The sequence below is a fragment of the Pinus tabuliformis genome, chromosome 6 (assembly GCF_031772625.1).
Source record: "Pinus tabuliformis cultivar Carrire ecotype Pingquan chromosome 6, CPIR1, whole genome shotgun sequence".
Lineage (NCBI taxonomy): Eukaryota > Viridiplantae > Streptophyta > Pinopsida > Pinales > Pinaceae > Pinus > Pinus tabuliformis.
The window spans coordinates 542,610,992-542,629,653 of record NC_142292.1 but is presented as its reverse complement, the minus strand read 5'-3'; the positions used below and the strand labels follow the sequence as shown (position 1 = coordinate 542,629,653).

Genomic DNA, 18,662 nt, shown 5'->3' with positions numbered 1-18,662 from the left:
GGTCTTATGACCCTTTTGGTATTATTTCTGCCTTGAGAGTTGAATTAAAAATGACTCCTTATAATCATACTCTAAGACCAGAAATAGAAAAGTTCATGAATCAAGAGCAGTGGGTTGATGGGACACTTCAAGAGGTAGATGAACAGGTTGTATCCACCCCCACTGAACAAACTCCAGTTACTCAGAACAACCAACAGAAAAGGGTGAGAGAGGAAACTTCATCTACTGAGGAGATTACGAAATGATTCATTTTTTAACAGAAGAAGCCAAAGGTTGGCTTGGTCACATCAACAAAAGAAACTCAACCAGTAATAATTGATCTCAGAGATTCAGAAGTTTCTACATCAGTAGGAGTTAGTGTTTCAAAAACTCCTCCTACAACTTCAGCTTCTAGGGAGCCTCTAGAAATCATTCATTCCACAGGAACTAGTTCCTCAAATGATCATAACATCTTCTCAAGGTTCCTTGAGATTAAATAGAAAAATGAGACTTTGAAGTCTAATATATACAACCAATTCTGGAAACAAACATCAACTTGGCAACATAGACTTCTTTCTGCTTTTGACAATGAGAAAGGCAGAGTGCAAATGGCTTTCTTGCAAGCCAAAATTCCATTTCCTAAGTCTCCATCAGATTATAAAAAGACTATGTTTTCATTTGATACCAGTCAAATCCATTTAATTGACCAGATGGATATACATAAACAGACCGGTGAAATGTTGTTTTCTACCATGACAACTACAGCTATGTCTCCTTCCAAGTTTAGGATTGCCCTATCCAATGTTCAGTCTCAGCTCAACTTAGAAAAGATTTCTTCCTTAGCCAAATATAATAGGATAAAGGCATTGGAGGACTTTGTAATTAAAGTAGGATATGATCTGAAATATGTAAAAGCTACAGAGTTACTCCTCAAAAAGAAAGATGCAGACATTGTTGCACTCAAAAAACAGTTGAATCTGCCTTCTACAGAAGATCCTCTAACAAAGGACATAGCAGAAAATGAACAAAAAGATGAGGACTTGCTCAAGCTTATCATTGAGAAAAATATACAGCTAAAGAAAATGGAAGAGCAGATTGAAGAGTTACTGAAGGAGAATGAAGCAGCACAAATTGCTATGGTTCCAATCAAAGCAGTCTCAATAGCAGTTGTAGGTACATAGACAAGTTCATCATCAACAACCATTGAGTCTACATCATCACCATCTGATCCAGCCAGATTATCATAAGAATTGGCCATACAGAAACAGGAAAAAGAGAAGTTACCGCAAAATTTCCAAAGTTTAGAATTGCAGAAAGTCAAAAATGATACTTTGTATGTGCAGGAGATGCAAAAGTCCCACAAATTAGAACTTAAGATCGAGAAGTTAGAAAGTGAGTCCCTAGTGGCAGATACTTTGGCCCATGCCAAGGAAAATATTTTGACACACATCAGCCAATCTATGACAGATGTATTTCCATCCATACAAATTATTTTTAGCAACAAGAACTCATCACCAGATGTAGAGCAGTGATAGAAGAACATAAAATAGCTTTGAAGACCAAGCCAGCAAAAGCCATAGATATGATCAAGGTGTTAAATTCAAAAAGCAGAGAAGAGCTGGAAGGAATAAATATTTATGACAGAACAACTACCATCTTAGAGATTAAGAAGGTCTTACAAAAGAGGAATTTGATTAACCAGTTAGAAACAAAATGTCAAACCCTGGATATTGTTGTCCAAAGGTTTCATTCAAAGTTTAATGTGTTAAATAAAAAGGGACTACCAGGATTGGTAGATCTAAATGATAAGTTGATCAAATTAGAATATTATTGCAAAAAATTGTATACTATTGCCGTGGACAGAGCCAAGTTTGCAGGTATCAAAGGATAGATAATAGGGAAGGCCTTTCTGGAAGCCTTGGAGTTTGATTTGACCATCAAGCATGAAATTATACATTTATTCCTCACCAAGCCAAATTTCAAAAGGTATACAGAAGTGGATGAAACATTTAGAAGGATGGTGAATTTGGAAATCCCAAGTGAACAAATATGGGATCAATTGTGTGAAACAATTGAGTAATTTTTTATCTTAACATTATGATAGCTCATTAGCTTTTTTAGTCCATATCATCAGAAGATTCCCAAAATATAGAGCAACCTCTTCAACAGTTTCTCGGTTCCTACAATATTGTCCTATTTTTGTAATTTTGTCCTATTTTGGTATACTGTTCCAATAGAACGTAGATATTTTTCAATTTTTTGTATAAATAACTTCTTCTTTGAGTTATTATGGGTTGAACCCTTGAACAAGCTATCAAGAAGATGTGTACTAAGCTAGAGCATTTCTTGGAATAAGAAAGGATTCTGGATTTATCTCATATGGTATGTTTCTCAGTGAGTTCTATTTCATGTTATCCATTCACTATGTTTTCGTCATATAAATTAAGTCTTTTACAATGATCTGATTTAAAATTTGACTGAGTTTCAATCTCATTTTGAATCCTCTATGAAGTTGTGATTATAAATAAGAGAATAATTTACAGAACTATTTGTTATTGTAAGTTCCTCTTTAAATATAAATTACATCAGATTTCTGTAACAATTTAATTATATTTTGTTGATTAAGTAAACATTGTTTCTTAATTTCTTCTTATAATTGGTTAAGTATTTAGTTTGAATATTAAATGAATTATACTTCTCCATGCTCTACTTTTCCACTCCATTAAAATCAAATTAACTATGTGTAGTTAAAGAACAACCTTTTATTTTACTTGGAAATCTATCTAAGTTTGAAGCACCTGTTTATAAATTGTTCACTGGTCATCCAACCATTCAAAACAACAAAACATTATAGATGCTTTGGCATAACTAATTGACCTAGAGTTATCTCAAAAGACAACATGTTACATCATATTACGATATTTTTATAGTTCTTAAACCTTATTAAATATAAATATTAAACCTTTTTCATAAGCCTTAATATTAATATTATTAATAAACTATATTAATATTAATAATATTAATATTACTATAGTTTACCTTAATAGTAATATTGATATTATTAATAATATAGTTAACCTTAATATTATTATTAGGCAACCTTATTAACATTAATATTATTATTATTAAACAATTTTAAACCTTGATTATCATTGAGTAAGGTTGACTATGGTTGACTTTGGTCAACCATGGTTGACTATAGTTGAATATGGTCAACTAAGGTTGACTAAAGATGATTATGGGTGAACAAGGTTTACTATCGTTGACTATGGTAAACATATGGTTGACTGAGCTTGACCATGGTTGATTATTTAAACATTGACTATATAGGTTGACTATGTTTGACTATGTCATCACATTGTAACATTGTTTGTCATAGTGTGACATTATTTTTTTTTATTTGTGGCATTTTGATGTTGATTTCAATTTTTCATATAGTGATGTTGGTTTTTTCTTTGTCACATTGCGACCTAAAATTTTGTTTATCATATTGCGACGTTGATTTGTTTTGGCATATTGCAATGATGAGTTTTATTTGTCATAATGCAACATGAATTTTTTACTCACACAAGCTATGGCAATTTTTGTTCATCAAATTTTAATGCCAATTAGATATTAAAAAAAACTTAAATTTTACTAAAACCTTAAATCTTATTAAATAGAAATATTAAAGCCAATTCATAAACCTTAATATTAATATCATTAATAAACCTTATTACTATGAATATTAATTCTATTTAAACTTAAATATTAGAAAATTAATTTTATTAAAATTTTAATTAGATATAAATTCTATTTAAACTTAAATATTAGAAAATTAATTTTATTAAAATTTTAATTAGATATAAATGTTATTGTGAAATCTAATTAAATATAAAATCTTATTAAAAATTATTAAGAAACTTTAATATTAATATCATTAAAAAATTGTGGTCAAGTCTCACTAGCGCAACTTGTTGAGGATGGGCCTCGTCAGCAAAACAACCCAAGATCAAACCTCATTGGGGGTGGTTGTGCCCTATGCTAGGGGCAGGAGACATGCTTAAAGATCCAGTCAGCTAAGGGTTGGTGTGGCTTAAGCTAGGTGCGATCCCCGGGTGACTTTGACGGCTTAAATGCCCCTGGGTCACGTCTCGTCAAGCCATAGGTCAAGCGTGTAGGATCACAAACAACTTGACAATCTATATATATATATATATATATATATATATAGTCAATTCTCACTAGCACAACTGGTTGAGGATGGACCTCGTTAGCAAAGTGACCCAAGATGAAACCTCACAAAGGTTGTTGTGCTCATGCTAAGGGGAAGAGACATGCTAAAATCCACTACACGTCAAGCCTGGAGGAACACAAACAACTTGACAAACAAACAAACAAAAAAATATCATTAATAAACTTTATTATTCAACTTTTTAACCTTTTATTAGGCCGATAGGCCTTCCTTTGAAAGGGACCTTTCGTCGTCCTACTCCTTCTGACGCTGACACCTGGCAAAGAAGGGGCGGAGGTATTCATGACCGGCTGTTCGAAATGATATCGAACCCTTGCATCTGGCAACCACTCAACCGTTGGATCCGAGAAGATCCACGGTCTCAACGATTTGGATTGTAGACGGGTAAGTTAATGCAATTCTCGGCGAAGTAAGGTTCATTTGGTTGTTCCGCGGTGGGTGAGCTACGGCTCTGCAACATAAGGTGACCGGATGGTGGAATGGCGGAAATGCCTTCAATAGGCCTACAGGTATAGACATGCCTTCGACCTCCATCTCGCCTAACTGTTATCTCTTCCTTCATTTCGCACTTATGTTTATTCTCTGAAACCCTCTATTCGGCTCCTGCACAGGTGGAACTGTTAATAGCGGGTTCTTGAATCTGGAGAAATGCGTCGAGGGCTCGTTCTACAAACCAGAGGTAACGTAAGCAGGCCCACGCAGTTTCATACAGGGTTCCTTTTGATTTTTTTGAGAACTTGATATAATAAAATGTCAATTTCAGGTGCAACTTGCCGCTTGCTGCTCGACAACTCCAACTTCAGATAAGCTCGCTCTTCAGCATTTACATTTCTCTCTTAATACCCTTTCGATTACTCTCAGGCTTACTTTAATACGTTAAACTGTTTGTAGGTACGCTTTGTTGCGGGGTTTATGCATATACATACTCAGAGGACGTTCCTTGGAGCGAAACTGCGTTCTCACAATGGTTACCGCCTTCGATTACAGGTTGGTTCCTCTTCGGTTGTCTGGCGAGTTCTTGGTGTGAATCTTCGTTTTAGATAGAGGATTGTTAGATTTTTCTTTACATCAATGTGTTAAGGTGGCTCGCCGGCCGAAATGTTACGGCTGTTCAGTGGATATATAGATCTTAGGGTTATTGTAGAACGGAAATATGGGGGACGGATGCGCCCAATGTAGAGCCGGATACTTATACTGATATTTTGACATTATGGGATTTATGCGTGTAGCTTTATCTGAGGGTTTGAATAACTTCGCAGTAATTTGTGCATTTCAAATATGATTACTCTGTTTCTTCTCTTTTCTGAACGGCTTGCCGTTAGGGTTTTCCCAATATGGGGTTGGCGACCTAAGCATTCATTTAACACATGTACTGTTGGGTAATTTTGTTTAAAAAGGATTGGTTCTTATCTCTGTTTCCATTGTGATAAATCAAGGTTGTCGATCTTTACTGTAATGGGTTATTTTTAGCGTATTGTACAATTCCGATTAGAAATTTGCAAATACTCTGAAGTGGATACTGTTAAATATTGTCTGTTGAATGCGAAATCCACAACTTGACATTCTCGTATGTTTTCTTTTTGATTAATGATGGTTGAAGAAATGCCTATTAATGTTCATGGATTGACCGAATACAGTTATAGGTAGAAATATTTCAGTAGGCTATTAAATCTTCATTGCAATAGATGGTAGTTAGAAGATAATTTGAATTAACTGTGTTTCTACAGAAATTGTTCTTTTGCTTAAGACTTGGAATAACTCGTGCATTTCATTTCAGTAGATGGAAATAAATTCCATTACCTTATTTTCTTTTCTTTGATGCAATGATATTTGTAACTAACTGATTGTATTGAGATTGTAAAGGATGACAGTATGCTTAAAATTTATTATTGACAGAGTAATACTATTCATTCATTAGCATGTCAACCTATTCATTTCATAAAATAAAGGAGCGAATGTTTCTCCTACTGATACTTAATAAACACAGAATTGTTACTTATCTGTTTCCCTGCTTTACTTGTAAGCATGCATGTAGTTTTTAACCTGCCTGGAAGGTCTCACCACAGAATCCCCCTCTGAGCTCTTCCAGCCACTCACAGTGGAGGGAATATTTTTTCTCACCTTGTTGCCAAGGTAACCCATCAACCCGCGTCCAACGCAAGAAACTTTCAAATTTCGTACATGTTGTTTCAAATCGCTACGTACCCAAATACAGAGAAAAATGCCAACCATCTGCTTGCTAGCTGCCAAATAGTACTTCTCCTTGCTTGAATTAAACTTGTTATTCATCCGACCTGAGTCGGAGTTATCTGATAATGGACTACTTAACATTGGAGAGTGAAAAACATTAGAGGGAGACCCTCCTTCACTCAAAGCATACTCGTCCTCTGATGAAACTGACATAAAAGAGGAACTAGAATCTACTCTATGAAATGATCTTCCTGGGAAGAGATAGTCAGCAAAGCTACATTTCTGTTCTAGTTTTTTTTGGTCATTTGTAACTTCAGAGTGTGGCTTAGAAAAGATGTTCAAGTCCAGAAAAGACTTTCTGCTCGAAAAAGATGAACTTTTACGCTCTTTGGAACATTCACAATCTGAGTCCAAACAATAAACGGCTTCTGGAATTTCAGCAGACTTTTCCCTGCAATGTGATAAACACCTGCATTGATTTCTATTCTTGCTTGTGCCTGAATTGTTCAGTGTTTGGTGAATAAGGGTCAGCCATTTGGCAGCAGGACCATTGTTCTCTGCCACTAAAATGTTTCCTGCATTTAAAGGCACAATTTCTTGAAACCTGGGAAAATCCACATAGAGACAGTATACTGTTAGACTTTTGACACAACTGTGGAAATCTCAATAAAAACTATCAACACACAATTTCATTCTGAAACTAAAAGAGTTTTAACTGATATCCTCTTGTTCGTAGAAACACAAAATGCAAATGTATAAAACATTTTCAGGGCTTTGTTCATCTTGCTGGATTGGATGTAATGAGGGGAGTTTGTTAATACCCCAAAATGTAGACGTCTGCTGGAGGTGAAGTATGCAACCATTCATCCAAATTCAGGCCATTGCAGGGTGCTTTACCTCCCACATTCCATGTTCCCACAAATACCCTGCTTCGCAAACATTCAGTTGCCTACTTAGTTCATTAAAAAAGCTGCTTACTGATATGAACAACGATTGTTGAAATCAAAATTCCAATACATTTTCAAACAACATTATTCTGTCTTCAATAATTCCAAGAGAAGCAACCCATCACAGAAGTGGGTTCTCGTATTTGAATATCTAGATGAGACGGGCTTTCTTATAGTCGAAATTCTGGACAAATGGTAACAAATTACTATTGGAGAATGTTACATTGCAGATCATTTAAAAACACGATTTTTTATAACCTTATTTCTGTCAGCATTGGTTATCTGTATTATGGTTATTTGATAAAAGCACATAGCAGAAAGATAGGGGAGAGAAAGATTTTGCCCTGAAGAAAACTGCGTCTATTTTTTTATTACTCGAATACATGCTCATGGTATTATGTTTGGGAGCAAATGAAGAATAAGTTCTAAATTATGTTCAACTCATTATAAACTATCCCAGAATAACTTCGCACAAGCAGGGGAACAGATTATGTTTCAAATGGATAGTAAACTCAATCCGTATGTTCCACCATTATCAAATTTCAGCTAAAGTTAAATTCAATTAAATTCAACCAAAATACCATACCTAAAGTCACGAGCATCTGCGATCTGGGACAACTCTGATTCCATTGTTACAGGCTTGGAATTAGCTGCATTTCAATTCAACAAGATTTCTGTCATGATTGTAAACACCGAGACCAAAAGCAAAGTAACACATCCCTAGTAAATCAAATCAAAGGCTGGGAGAAAACTCGTGCATTTTTCAAGTATTCTGAAACACCTGTAAAATAAAATTGGGCATATTATCTTGTTGAAGGATTTTGTTCAGTACCAGTAAAGCTTTTTCGTGAAAACGAGGATTCGTTATCTGGGCAGCTCTTTCGTCTCCCAGAGAAGGATTCGCAGTTATCTGCAGATTTTATATTTAGTCTCAGTGAAAATTAAGCTAAATGCACAATAGGTTTTCAAGTTTGTCACTTTGAGGTGTATTTGGATAGTATTGATATGCCTTGTGTGGAATTTTAGCTGTCTGGTTGCTTTGACCGCTTAACCATGAACTGTTGTCCCTTTATTTTGACCATTTTCTATACCAACCAGAGGCACTGAATTTTTGGTTACAAATGAGTAACTGGATATTGTTTGGCCTGATGGTATGTCTAATTTCAGGCAAGTAAACTTGTTTGCCTTAATGTGTCTACTGCTTTATGTTTGCAGAAGTTGAAATGATGAAAGAAAGATTTTCAAAGTTGTTGCTGGGTGAAGACATGTCAGGTGGTGGTAAAGGAGTATGTACAGCCCTGGCAATATCTAATGCTATTACAAACCTCTCAGGTATAACATTTTTAATTCTGTTCTGGAATCACACAGGATTTTATGCAAGTCTTAAGACACAATTTTTTACTTAATCTTAAGACATAAATTTTCACTTAATTTCAAGATACTAACTCCTAACATGGGGATCTCTTGTGGCAGCTACTGTTTTTGGACATCTTTGGAGATTGGAACCTCTGGTGCAGGAGAAATTTGAAACAATGTATATAAATAGAAAGATGCAGAAAATGACAGTCAAATTTTGTACTCAGAATTATGACAAGAAAGCCCCTGTTGGGTTTGTGAGGAAAGAGAGCTTCAACACCAGTTCTGTCTCCAACCGCCAAGATGATCAGTACGCTACTAACATGTTTAGTGAAGAATTTCTGCTATTCTCTTGTAATCTATAGGCCCCCAAAGCTCCTCATAGATGAGAATATTTGCAGGATGTTAATATTGTTGTAAGTTTGTAGTAGTTGTGGAATGACTTACTTTTGTGCTGCTTCTCATCTTCAACAACAAGAGTTTCTGTGGTGAATAAGCAGAATCCATGTCCTGCCTTGTGAAGCAGCTCTCGACTGTGATAGCGTTCTTTGTACTGTCTCTGATAAATCCTTTAGACTTCTATTTCATTCTATAATATGATGGGATTCACTCTACAAGATTAGGGGATTCACTCTACAGAGTCCATGTCATACCTTCTGAATCAGCTCTCCACTTATGTTAATTTTCTCTGTAATGACCCTAATAAATCCTATATAATGAGATTTCATTTTGTAATATGATGGGATTTCACTCTACAAGATTGGTTTCAGTTTTACTTGTATTGTGGTATATGAAATTTCTCAGTTTTACTTGTAATAGGATGAAGCTCTCTCTCATCCATTTTGCGAGCCCGTGCGCATACCCCCCTTAGATATGAGTTTTGCCTAATTTTTCTGCATACCTTCTTCTGCAACTGTTTTCCGTTCTAAGTTTATTCTGCATAACTTGTTCTCCAACTGATTTCCGTTCAGTCAGTGAATAACTTGCTGCAAATCTTGCAATGGAAACATTTTAAATGCAAATAATTTTTTCTATAACTGTTTGTAATGCAATTTATCCGAGATCTATATGCATCCTCTGCCCTGAAATCCCTCTCAATCCATTTTGTCACCATTTCATATGGCTATCTTGCACTGGAACTATTTGCAGGGTATTTTGCATATGCTCTATATGCATATATTTCAATGAAACTAATCTTATGCAGTTTGTCTGTGCCTCTGGTTCTGCTGTATACTTTTCCCCTATGATGTGTCTCAGAGATTTGCTCTAAGTTTTAATTATGTCTTCACTCCGTATGCTGTGTGGTCAGTTTTTCATCAAAGATTGGCTCATTTTATATTTTTATTTGGTTGGTAAATATTAACTCTTCACCTTTGCTCATCAAGTCCCTTGGGATGGACAATAGGTTTTCAAGTTTGTCACTTTGAGGTGTATTTGGATAGTATTGATATGCCTTGTGTGGAATTTTAGCTGTCTGGTTGCTTTGACCGCTTAACCATGAACTGCTGTCCCTTTATTTTGACCATTTTCTATACCAACCAGAGGCACTGAATTTTTGGTTACAAATGAGTAACTGGATATTGTTTGGCCTGATGGTATGTCTAATTTCAGGCAAGTAAACTTGTTTGCCTTAATGTGTCTACTGCTTTATGTTTGCAGAAGTTGAAATGATGAAAGAAAGATTTTCAAAGTTGTTGCTGGGTGAAGACATGTCAGGTGGTGGTAAAGGAGTATGTACAGCCCTGGCAATATCTAATGCTATTACAAACCTCTCAGGTATAACATTTTTAATTCTGTTCTGGAATCACACAGGATTTTATGTAAGTCTTAAGACACAATTTTTTACTTAATCTTAAGACATAAATTTTCACTTAATTTCAAGATACTAACTCCTAACATGGGGATCTCTTGTGGCAGCTACTGTTTTTGGACAGCTTTGGAGATTGGAACCTCTGGTGCAGGAGAAATTTCAAACAATGTATATAAATAGAAAGATGCAGAAAATGACAATCAAATTTTGTACTCAGAATTATGACAAGAAAGCCCCTGCTGGGTTTGTGAGGAAAGAGAGCTTCAACACCAGTTCTGTCTCCAACCGCCAAGATGATCAGTACGCTACTAACATGTTTAGTGAAGAATTTCTGCTATTCTCTTGTAATCTATAGGCCCCCAAAGCTCCTCATAGATGAGAATATTTGCAGGATGTTAATATTGTTGTAAGTTTGTAGTAGTTGTGGAATGACTTACTTTTGTGCTGCTTCTCATCTTCAACAACAAGAGTCTCTGTGGTGAATAAGCAGAATCCATGTCCTGCCTTGTGAAGCAGCTCTCGACTGTGATAGCGTTCTTTGTAATGTCTCTGGATTCACTCTACAAGATTAGGGGATTCACTCTACAGAGTCCATGTCATACCTTCTGAATCAGCTTATGTTAATTTTCTCTGTAATGACCCTAATAAATCCTATATAATGAGATTTCATTTTGTAAAATGATGGGATTTCACTCTACAAGATTGGTTTCAGTTTTACTTGTATTGTGGTATATGAAATTTCTCAGTTTTACTTGTAATAGGATGGGATTTCATTCTGTAATATCATGGAATTTCCCTCTGCAATATTTGCTACTAAATTTTACAATTCCAAATTAATAATCCTATCCGATAGGCCTTCCCTTTGAAAGAGACTTTCGTCGTCCCTTTCAATCTCAGGTTGACACCTGGCATCCATTCTCTGTGCCGAGAACTTCCGGGTTTCCGTTTATTTGGCGGGTTTCTGTTTATTCGCGCCGAGAACTTCCTGCTTTCTCTGAGGTTCGTTGCGCGGGGCTCATATTACTCCCTTACATTTAGTGTTGCGCGAACCTGCGGACAGTCTGAGAGGTTGAATGTTTCCGTTCCTCCATTCTCAGGAAACATATCCATCCAGACAGTTTACAGTATCAACAGCTGGGATGCCTATGCTTGGGCATTCAGGGCTCCTTCTGATTTAGTCGATGTCATTCTTCACAACCCTAGCGTCGAAGAAGATCCGGCTTGTGGACCTGTCCTGGACGCAGTGGCCATCAAGGAGATGGTTCCCCCGAAGTTCACAGGATGTAATCTAGCTTGGCTTCTTGATTTCTTGCATTGCTGGTTTCTTGATTTAGTGCTTTCTTGGTTTCTTGATTTTTATTTTGGAGATGGTTCCAACTTCCCCCTAAGTTCACAGGATGTAATCTAGCCTGGCTTCTTGATTTCTTGCTTTGCTGGTTTCTTGATTTAGTGCTTTCTTGGTTTTTATTTTGGAGATGGTTCCCCCGAAGTTCACACACGCTCGGCTTCTTGATTTCTTGATTTGCTGGTTTCTTGATTTAGTGTTTTCTCGTTTTTTTTTTTTTTTTAATTTTATTTTGATTTTGTGCAGGGAATCTGATTAAGAATGGAGATTTCGAAGAGGGACCTTACATGTTCCCAAGTTCGAACTCTGGCGTGCTCCTCCCTCCCAATGTTAATGATGTCGTCTCTCCTCTGCCGGGATGGATCATGGATTCTCTTAAAGCCGTCAAATACATTGATGCCGAGCATTATGCTGTCCCGCAGGGCAGGAGAGCCGTAGAACTCGTCGGTGGTAAGGAAAGCGCCATGTCTCAGATCGTCAGAACGATTCCGGGCAAACTCTACCGTCTGAGCTTCGCGGTCGGAGATGCCAAGAACACCTGTAAGGGGATTATGACTGTGGAGGCCTTTGCTGGAAAGGAGACGGTCAAAGTTCCCTTCGAATCGAAGGGAGCAGGAACCTTCAAGGATGCAACGCTCGCATTCACGGCAATCTCTCCCAGGACCCGTGTTCTGTTCTTCAGCGAATTTTATACCACGAGAAGTGATGATGTAAGTTATTGGTGGTTTTTTTCTGTTGAATTTCGAATATTTTGGTCTTCTTCCCTTTCTTATGGAAAATAGGGAGAATTTGTGTTTAATGGTGAATGCAGAAGGAAAATTTGAATTATCGATATTATTGGTCAATATTTCAATATCTTGATTTTTTCGTGTCGTTATTTGTTAAGATTCCTGAATAAAAGACAAAATTTGGAATTTCTATGCCTATTTATGACCTGTCTAGAAAATTAAGATAAGGTCAGCGTAAGTGTAGGTGATTCAGGGTGGTTTGGCACAGGCATATGTATTTTGTCAACTTTGACCTTATTGAACTGGTGTCATACTTTAAGGTATCTGACCCAACATGCTTTGAGCAGTGAAAGGCAGTTTATTTTTATAAAACACGCTTTAAGTTGTAACATCTGTATAATCCATTCCTTGTTCTTATTTCCTCACCATTCTATCGAAATTTAATTGAACTAAATTTCACCGGTATTTGTGATTTTTTGTTCTATAATGCCCTCCTCTTAATGTGAAATGCAGTTCAGCATGATCCACATCTTCTAAACCTCCCAAGGCCTGATCTAATGACCTCTGAACATCGACATGCCTTCATCAAGGCTATACATTGAACGATGCATTCCAGTCAAATCCTTGTCAAACTTGCCATTTAAAAATATTAAAATGTTCTTAGCTGCATATTCTCTTAGGTTAAACACAAAAATCACATTGATAGTAATCTGATCTCTTGCAGTTGAAAAATTCTTTTATGGGTTATCCCTGGTCCCCACCAAAACACACAATACCCACAACCTTGGCCTCACTGTCGTGTTGTGCGGCAATTTTATTGTATTTCCAAAAACTTTTAGTTTTCCACTCTAACCAGCTGTAACTGTCTTCAGATCCAATGGCTCAATGCCTTTTTTCTACACTCAATTACAAATCTTTTACATTTGGAAATAGATTTTTAACTAAAACACTGAGCAATGCCTTCTGCATAAAGAAGGGTTAGTTTTGCACAGCTCCAGAATACATTAGAAAGTAAATAAACTACCTGAAATCACCCGAAAACTGGGCTTTAGGTAATGTACTGAAGTTTTTGCTCTCTTTTAAGTTATTTTCTCAATGCTTAGGCTTTACTTAGCTCTAAGTTTAAAAGGAAATTATTGTTTGTTGTACAGTTGAGAAGGCCAAGTTCTTTTATATTGCTGGCTTTTTCCTTGCAGTCTCGCCTGAGTCGATTCAACTTGTGGCTGAACATGCAGCTCAGAAAGGGAAGGTAAAGTGTATTGTAATCACTTTAGTATCTGGAAGCAGAGGGGTTATTGTGTTATTGGTTATTTGGCAAACTAACAATGTCCATGCCAAATGGTCTTGTATTTCATGTCGTGCAGATATTTATGATGAATCTTGCATCTCCTTATATCTGTGAATGTTTTACTGAGGCATGGAAGAAAGTTTTTCCGTAAGACCTACTTCCTTGCATTGTTTTAGTCTGATATCTAGATAGCAGATGATTACGCAGATAGAACTTAAAACATTTCTATTTTCATACCAAGTTGATTTGGCTTCTTTCTTCTATGATATCCGAATTCCCTCTGTTATAACTTATATTTATTATACTGTTTGAAATGTTTCATGATATCTGGCAATTTTACCTCAGGTATATGGATTATGTTTTTGGAGATGAGACTGAAGCAAGAGCTTTTGCAAAGGCGCAAGGGTGGGAGGTAAATTATGTGATCTTAATTTCTGACCAATATGCTTCTGAACTTGAATGGAGTAGATGTTTACTAAATCTTTTGCATTTTCTAGACTGACAATGTTGAAGAAATAGCCCTAAAGATGTCAGCACTGCCAAAGGCAACTGAAACTCACAAGAGGATAGCTGTTATTACACAAGGTGCAGATCAAGTAGTCGTTGCAAAAGCTGGAAAGGTAATTATTTTTTATCTTTTGTCTTTTGTTTATAGCTGACATTGAGATTAAGAGAAGATTTTTCTTGAATATTGTACTGGAAGAGGCTAAAAGTTTCAGTGGTCTATGGTACTGGTCTCAGGAATATAAACAAAAGACAAAAGATCGAAAATATATACCTTTCCAGCTTTTGCAACCACTACTGGATCTGCACCTGGTAATTATTTCTCAATTTCTCATTATTGTACTGGAAGAGGCTAAAAGTTTCAGTGGTCTTGGACTCTTGGACATTCCTTCTATATTCAACCAAATACATTCTGGTCTATGGTTCTAGATTTCCTTCCCTTATGATTAAGGATAATATGAGTTCAATCTACAAATCAGAACACTTGAAATCACCCGCAAAATGGGCTTTAGGTAATGTACTGAAGTTTTTGCTCTCTTTTAAGTTATTTTCTCAATGCTTAGGCTTTACTTAGCTCTAAGTTTAAAAGGAAATTATTGTTTGTTGTACAGTTGAGAAGGCCAAGTTCTTTTATATTGCTGGCTTTTTCCTTGCAGTCTCGCCTGAGTCGATTCAACTTGTGGCTGAACATGCAGCTCAGAAAGGGAAGGTAAAGTGTATTGTAATCACTTTAGTATGTGGAAGCAGAGGGGTTATTGTGTTATTGGTTATTTGGCAAACTAACAATGTCCATGCCAAATGGTCTTGTAGAACAGTCTTCTGCTCTTTCTTCTCTCTGCTGTTCCATTGTGCCAATGATGTGTACTTTTTTTATCATTGTAAGGAATTTATATCTTACTATTTGGCTTCATGTATATCTTATATCTCACTACTCTTTCTTATCATTGGAAGGAATTTATTTCTTACCATAATTTATACCAATCTCTTGTTTCACTTCTTGTATCATATTTTGTTATAATTGATTTTTATTAGGAGAGGCACAAGTCGTGATAGGGAGGAAGCTATGCACATGTAATTTGCCAAGGGACTTTCTGGTGTTTAAAAATTAAATTGCCACATATCTCCGCTGGTCTGTAATGAGCGTATTAGCTGTTAATTTGTTAATGTTTGGTTTCATGGCACTTTTAATGAGAATTATCGAGTAGACAAATTTTGCATCAAGTGCTTTTCTCTTCTTTCAAGAAACAAATGGTTCACGTTATCTTAGTGTCCTCTTTTTTTTTTTTGTTCTTATTTTTAAAATGCTGAGATCATCATATTTGTTATCATTTCAGGTTACGTTGTTTCCAGTGATTTTGATTCCGAAGGAAAATATTGTTCATCCAAATGGAGCAGGTTTGGATATATTCTTTTGTCTAATGCTTAAATGTTTACAAAACATAGGTGTAGACAAGAAAATACTGAATTCTCTTCCCTTTCATTGTTGTTTTGGCAGGGGATGCATTTGTAGGAGGCTTTTTAGCTCAATTGGTGCTAGGTAAATCTGTTAAGGAATGTGTCGAATGTGGAAATTGTGCGGCAAATGTTATCATACAATGATCGTCCAACGATCTGGTTCCAGATTTCCTGAGAAGCGAAGCCTTTCTGTAGGCTTATGTTTTTTTTTCTGTTATGTTCAAAAAAACAGTTTTGAATATTACAACAAGTGCGGGTAATGAATCCCGGAATTGGCCTCTTTTCCAGCGCATTTCAGCAGACATCTTTCATTTATACATTACAATATTTTTGGGAATCTTGAATTCAGTTAATATGGAAATATTTAAATCAATTGGGGATTGTTAAAATTTATTAGGTCCCGTTGACAGTTACTTGTGAGACTTATTTCCTGATGTTGAGTTTAATAACTTTAATTTTCTAATGGAAAAAGGGAAATCATATTTTTTCACACCAGGGTAGTGGGAGAAGATGATGATTGCACTGGATGTACAAATTATCAATCCATTTAATAGTTATAATCGTACTGACAGCCTCAACGAGGCAGAGGATTAGAAATTGGTAAATGAGGGGATTGGCCTATGATCGAAGAAATTTAAATTGTTACAAGGATGAAGGATTAGAAATTGGTAAATGAGGGGATTGGCCTATGATCGAAGAAATTTAAATTGTTATAAGGATGAAGATTTTATTTGAACATTAGGATCAATGGTGTGGTGTGCCTGCTCTAACTGCTTCACATTCTGATGATGTTGTGTTCGAGGTGACTGTAGTCTGTATGTTGTGGCTGCTGTGGGTCTTCGTAATGTGAATGTTTCAGGTTCCAATTGTGTGGTTGTTTGGATTCTGGTAGCATTTCAGGATTTCACATGAAGTTGAAGGAGGTGGACTGTCACAATTTGGCAAAAAATCAAAGGTTGCTCGTGAAGAGCAGCATGCCATGAGGCATGCTATCATAAAACTGGTGAAGTATTTCATGGCATGCTATCATAAAACTGGTGAAGTATTATGATGTTTTTGAGCATCAGGATTTCACATGAACTTGAAGGAGATCGACTGTTGTAATTTGGCATGCAATCAGATGCTGCCTGGGAAGAGCAGCATGGCAGAGGCACGATATCATAAAACTGGTGAAGAATTATGATGTTTTTAAACATTAGGATGAGTAGCCTGATAATGGCAAAAGGTGTTATTAAAGTTAATGGTGCTGTCTGTTTCCTGTGTGCTTTGGGTCATGATTCATGGGGTCGAAACTGTTCATTTAAGGGTTTTGGTGGGATACTAAATTCTAGAATGCCTGGAGAAATATTTGGGTAATCAGTCTCATTTCTGTAATTTCTGGACAAATTTTCCTTCTTTTTGAAAAAAGGTTTGTTTAATTTGTCCACAGTCTATTTTAAACATTCTGCAAGATGTTGCTATGATTTGTTCTGTCCAAATATGGCCAATCTAATTTTACTCAGAATATTGGTCATTGCAGAGTATACATTTTTTGAAGTCCAGAATTACTTTATGTGGAAAAATCTTATGTTCGTTGTTTAGAAATACTGATTCTCAGTACTGAGATATATAGAAAGGAGGTCTTGTCATTTGTATCATCCAAGAATTATTCATTTATGTGATGGAAAGGAGGTTGCCCCTTGCCCCCTCTGCTGCTTCCTCTGATGCCTTCTCCAGGGGACTCCAGTAAAACTAAGTCAACTATAGCTCCAGCTGCCTATGCCTATGCAGCTCTATCTGAGTTCATGTATTCCACCGACCATAACTGATTGCCGGCAACGATAATGATAGCACATAGGCATAGTGAAATGCTTTTAATATTGAATTTATAGGTTGAGAATGAGATATGATGAACGTTGAGCAGAAAAATGAATGAGAGATGATGAAATTAATACGTCAATTAGAGTGATTGTGTTTTTAATTTAGAGAATGTATATGCGAGAGAATTATGTTCTTAATTTAGAGAATATATATGTGAGAGAATTAATATTTGGTGGTATAATGTACAAAAATAATCACCAAAAGTTTGGGAATATCTTCCCAGAAAATTCGATTGCTCTGCTTCAACTACGTACAAAGAACCAGGGGTAAACACATTCAACCATCCCTATATCTGATATGGATGCTTTCTTCAATGTGAGTTCTCTTAAAAGACCCACCGATTCTTTCGAAAACTAAAGCTAGCTATTGGACAACAGTCCATTGTCAAAGTTGTGTGATGTTTTCGATGGAGTTAGGGATCAAACACAACACTGTAGCTAAGAATTGTAATGTCTTAGTTTTCATTAAATAAATTTCTCACCAGCAATATCGCAGTGATGTAGTACACGTGTTGTGGGAGGGAGCTTAGGAGATAGTGCATAGGTGGTACGGTTTGCGAATTAAACTTTCGGGTATTTTCCATTACCATAACACGCTATCATGATTTTGGGGCGGGGGGGGAATTAATTAAACTGCTATCATGGTTTTGGGGGAAAAATCAATTAAACTGGCGATTACTGATGGTTTTCAATTTTTCAAAGTTGTGTGAGTATTCAACTAAAATAATTCTAAATTTTAATGTATTAATGAAATTATTTGAGTACTGTTTTTTTTTTTTTTTCAAAGTTAATTTAATTGTTGGAGTGCTATTTTTAAGTTTTTCGAATTTTGTATAAATCGATTAACTTAATTTAGATTTTAAAATACTTGTAGAAATCGTATCACATGGCATGGTTGGAAAGTGTAATCATTTTTATTGTCCATTGTAACAAAAATTTATGTTGATATATATTACATACATTTTTT

At 35.9% G+C, this 18,662-nt stretch overlaps 5 protein-coding genes across 6 annotated transcripts; 4 read left to right on the top strand and 1 right to left on the bottom strand.

Moving 5' to 3' along the window:
- The first annotated feature begins 4,646 nt into the window (after positions 1-4,646).
- Positions 4,647-9,092, top strand: LOC149259670 (uncharacterized). Its single transcript, XM_089418905.1, has 5 exons — positions 4,647-4,722; positions 4,825-4,892; positions 4,977-5,200; positions 8,566-8,682; positions 8,824-9,092. Exons 4-5 carry the CDS (start codon positions 8,574-8,576, stop codon positions 9,069-9,071), a joined length of 357 nt encoding a protein of 118 aa, XP_089275031.1. The 5' UTR covers positions 4,647-4,722; positions 4,825-4,892; positions 4,977-5,200; positions 8,566-8,573; the 3' UTR covers positions 9,072-9,092.
- On the bottom strand, positions 6,043-8,285 carry LOC149259671 (type IV inositol polyphosphate 5-phosphatase 7-like). Its single transcript, XM_089418898.1, has 4 exons — positions 8,183-8,285; positions 7,937-8,000; positions 7,225-7,332; positions 6,043-7,007 (listed from the first exon to the last, which is right to left on the bottom strand). Exons 2-4 carry the CDS (start codon positions 7,978-7,980, stop codon positions 6,227-6,229), a joined length of 933 nt encoding a protein of 310 aa, XP_089275024.1. The 5' UTR covers positions 7,981-8,000; positions 8,183-8,285; the 3' UTR covers positions 6,043-6,226.
- A 924-nt stretch (positions 9,093-10,016) lies between the features above and the next one.
- Positions 10,017-10,880, top strand: LOC149259669 (uncharacterized). The gene is made up of 2 exons (XM_089376675.1): positions 10,017-10,482; positions 10,624-10,880. Exons 1-2 carry the CDS (start codon positions 10,356-10,358, stop codon positions 10,869-10,871), a joined length of 375 nt encoding a protein of 124 aa, XP_089232801.1. The 5' UTR covers positions 10,017-10,355; the 3' UTR covers positions 10,872-10,880.
- A 317-nt stretch (positions 10,881-11,197) lies between these two features.
- On the top strand, positions 11,198-12,759 carry LOC149259668 (protein DUF642 L-GALACTONO-1,4-LACTONE-RESPONSIVE GENE 2-like). The gene is made up of 4 exons (XM_089454874.1): positions 11,198-11,244; positions 11,414-11,799; positions 12,108-12,571; positions 12,673-12,759. The coding sequence occupies exons 1-4, from the start codon at positions 11,198-11,200 to the stop codon at positions 12,757-12,759; spliced, it is 984 nt and encodes a 327-aa protein (XP_089311000.1).
- A 337-nt stretch (positions 12,760-13,096) lies between these two features.
- LOC149259667 (adenosine kinase 1-like) lies at positions 13,097-16,189 on the top strand. Of its 2 annotated transcripts, XM_089376659.1 has the most exons (6): positions 13,097-13,838; positions 13,954-14,289; positions 14,375-14,497; positions 14,619-14,693; positions 15,716-15,776; positions 15,877-16,189. In XM_089376659.1, exons 2-6 carry the CDS (start codon positions 14,191-14,193, stop codon positions 15,978-15,980), a joined length of 462 nt encoding a protein of 153 aa, XP_089232785.1. In that variant the 5' UTR covers positions 13,097-13,838; positions 13,954-14,190; the 3' UTR covers positions 15,981-16,189. The 2 variants fall into 2 exon arrangements, with proteins under 2 accessions (XP_089232785.1, XP_089232791.1); XM_089376665.1 differs by lacking the exon at positions 14,619-14,693.
- Positions 16,190-18,662: the final 2,473 nt, after the last annotated feature.

Bases quoted from the DNA above. Each gene is read 5' to 3' on its own strand.
- LOC149259668 (XM_089454874.1), top strand. From the start codon at position 11,198: ATGGGATTTCACTCTACAAGATTGGTTTCAGTTTTACTTGTATTGTG. The intron at 11,245-11,413 runs GTATATGAAATT...TTTCAATCTCAG, and splicing joins TCAGTTTTACTTGTATTGTG to GTTGACACCTGGCATCCATT. The intron at 12,572-12,672 runs GTAAGTTATTGG...TGGTGAATGCAG, and splicing joins ATACCACGAGAAGTGATGAT to AAGGAAAATTTGAATTATCG.
- LOC149259669 (XM_089376675.1), top strand. From the start codon at position 10,356: ATGTTTGCAGAAGTTGAAATGATGAAAGAAAGATTTTCAAAGTTGTTG. The intron at 10,483-10,623 runs GTATAACATTTT...CTCTTGTGGCAG, and splicing joins TGCTATTACAAACCTCTCAG to CTACTGTTTTTGGACAGCTT.
- LOC149259670 (XM_089418905.1), top strand. From the start codon at position 8,574: ATGATGAAAGAAAGATTTTCAAAGTTGTTGCTGGGTGAAGACATGTCA. The intron at 8,683-8,823 runs GTATAACATTTT...CTCTTGTGGCAG, and splicing joins TGCTATTACAAACCTCTCAG to CTACTGTTTTTGGACATCTT.
- LOC149259667 (XM_089376659.1), top strand. From the start codon at position 14,191: ATGTTTCATGATATCTGGCAATTTTACCTCAGGTATATGGATTATGTT. The intron at 14,498-14,618 runs GTAATTATTTTT...TACTGGTCTCAG, and splicing joins TCGTTGCAAAAGCTGGAAAG to GAATATAAACAAAAGACAAA. The intron at 15,777-15,876 runs GTTTGGATATAT...TTGTTTTGGCAG, and splicing joins TGTTCATCCAAATGGAGCAG to GGGATGCATTTGTAGGAGGC.
- LOC149259671 (XM_089418898.1), bottom strand. From the start codon at position 7,980: ATGGAATCAGAGTTGTCCCAGATCGCAGATGCTCGTGACTTTAG. The intron at 7,333-7,936 runs GTATGGTATTTT...ATGTTTGCGAAG, and splicing joins GCAGATGCTCGTGACTTTAG to CAGGGTATTTGTGGGAACAT. The intron at 7,008-7,224 runs GTATTAACAAAC...GGATTTTCCCAG, and splicing joins GCAGACGTCTACATTTTGGG to GTTTCAAGAAATTGTGCCTT.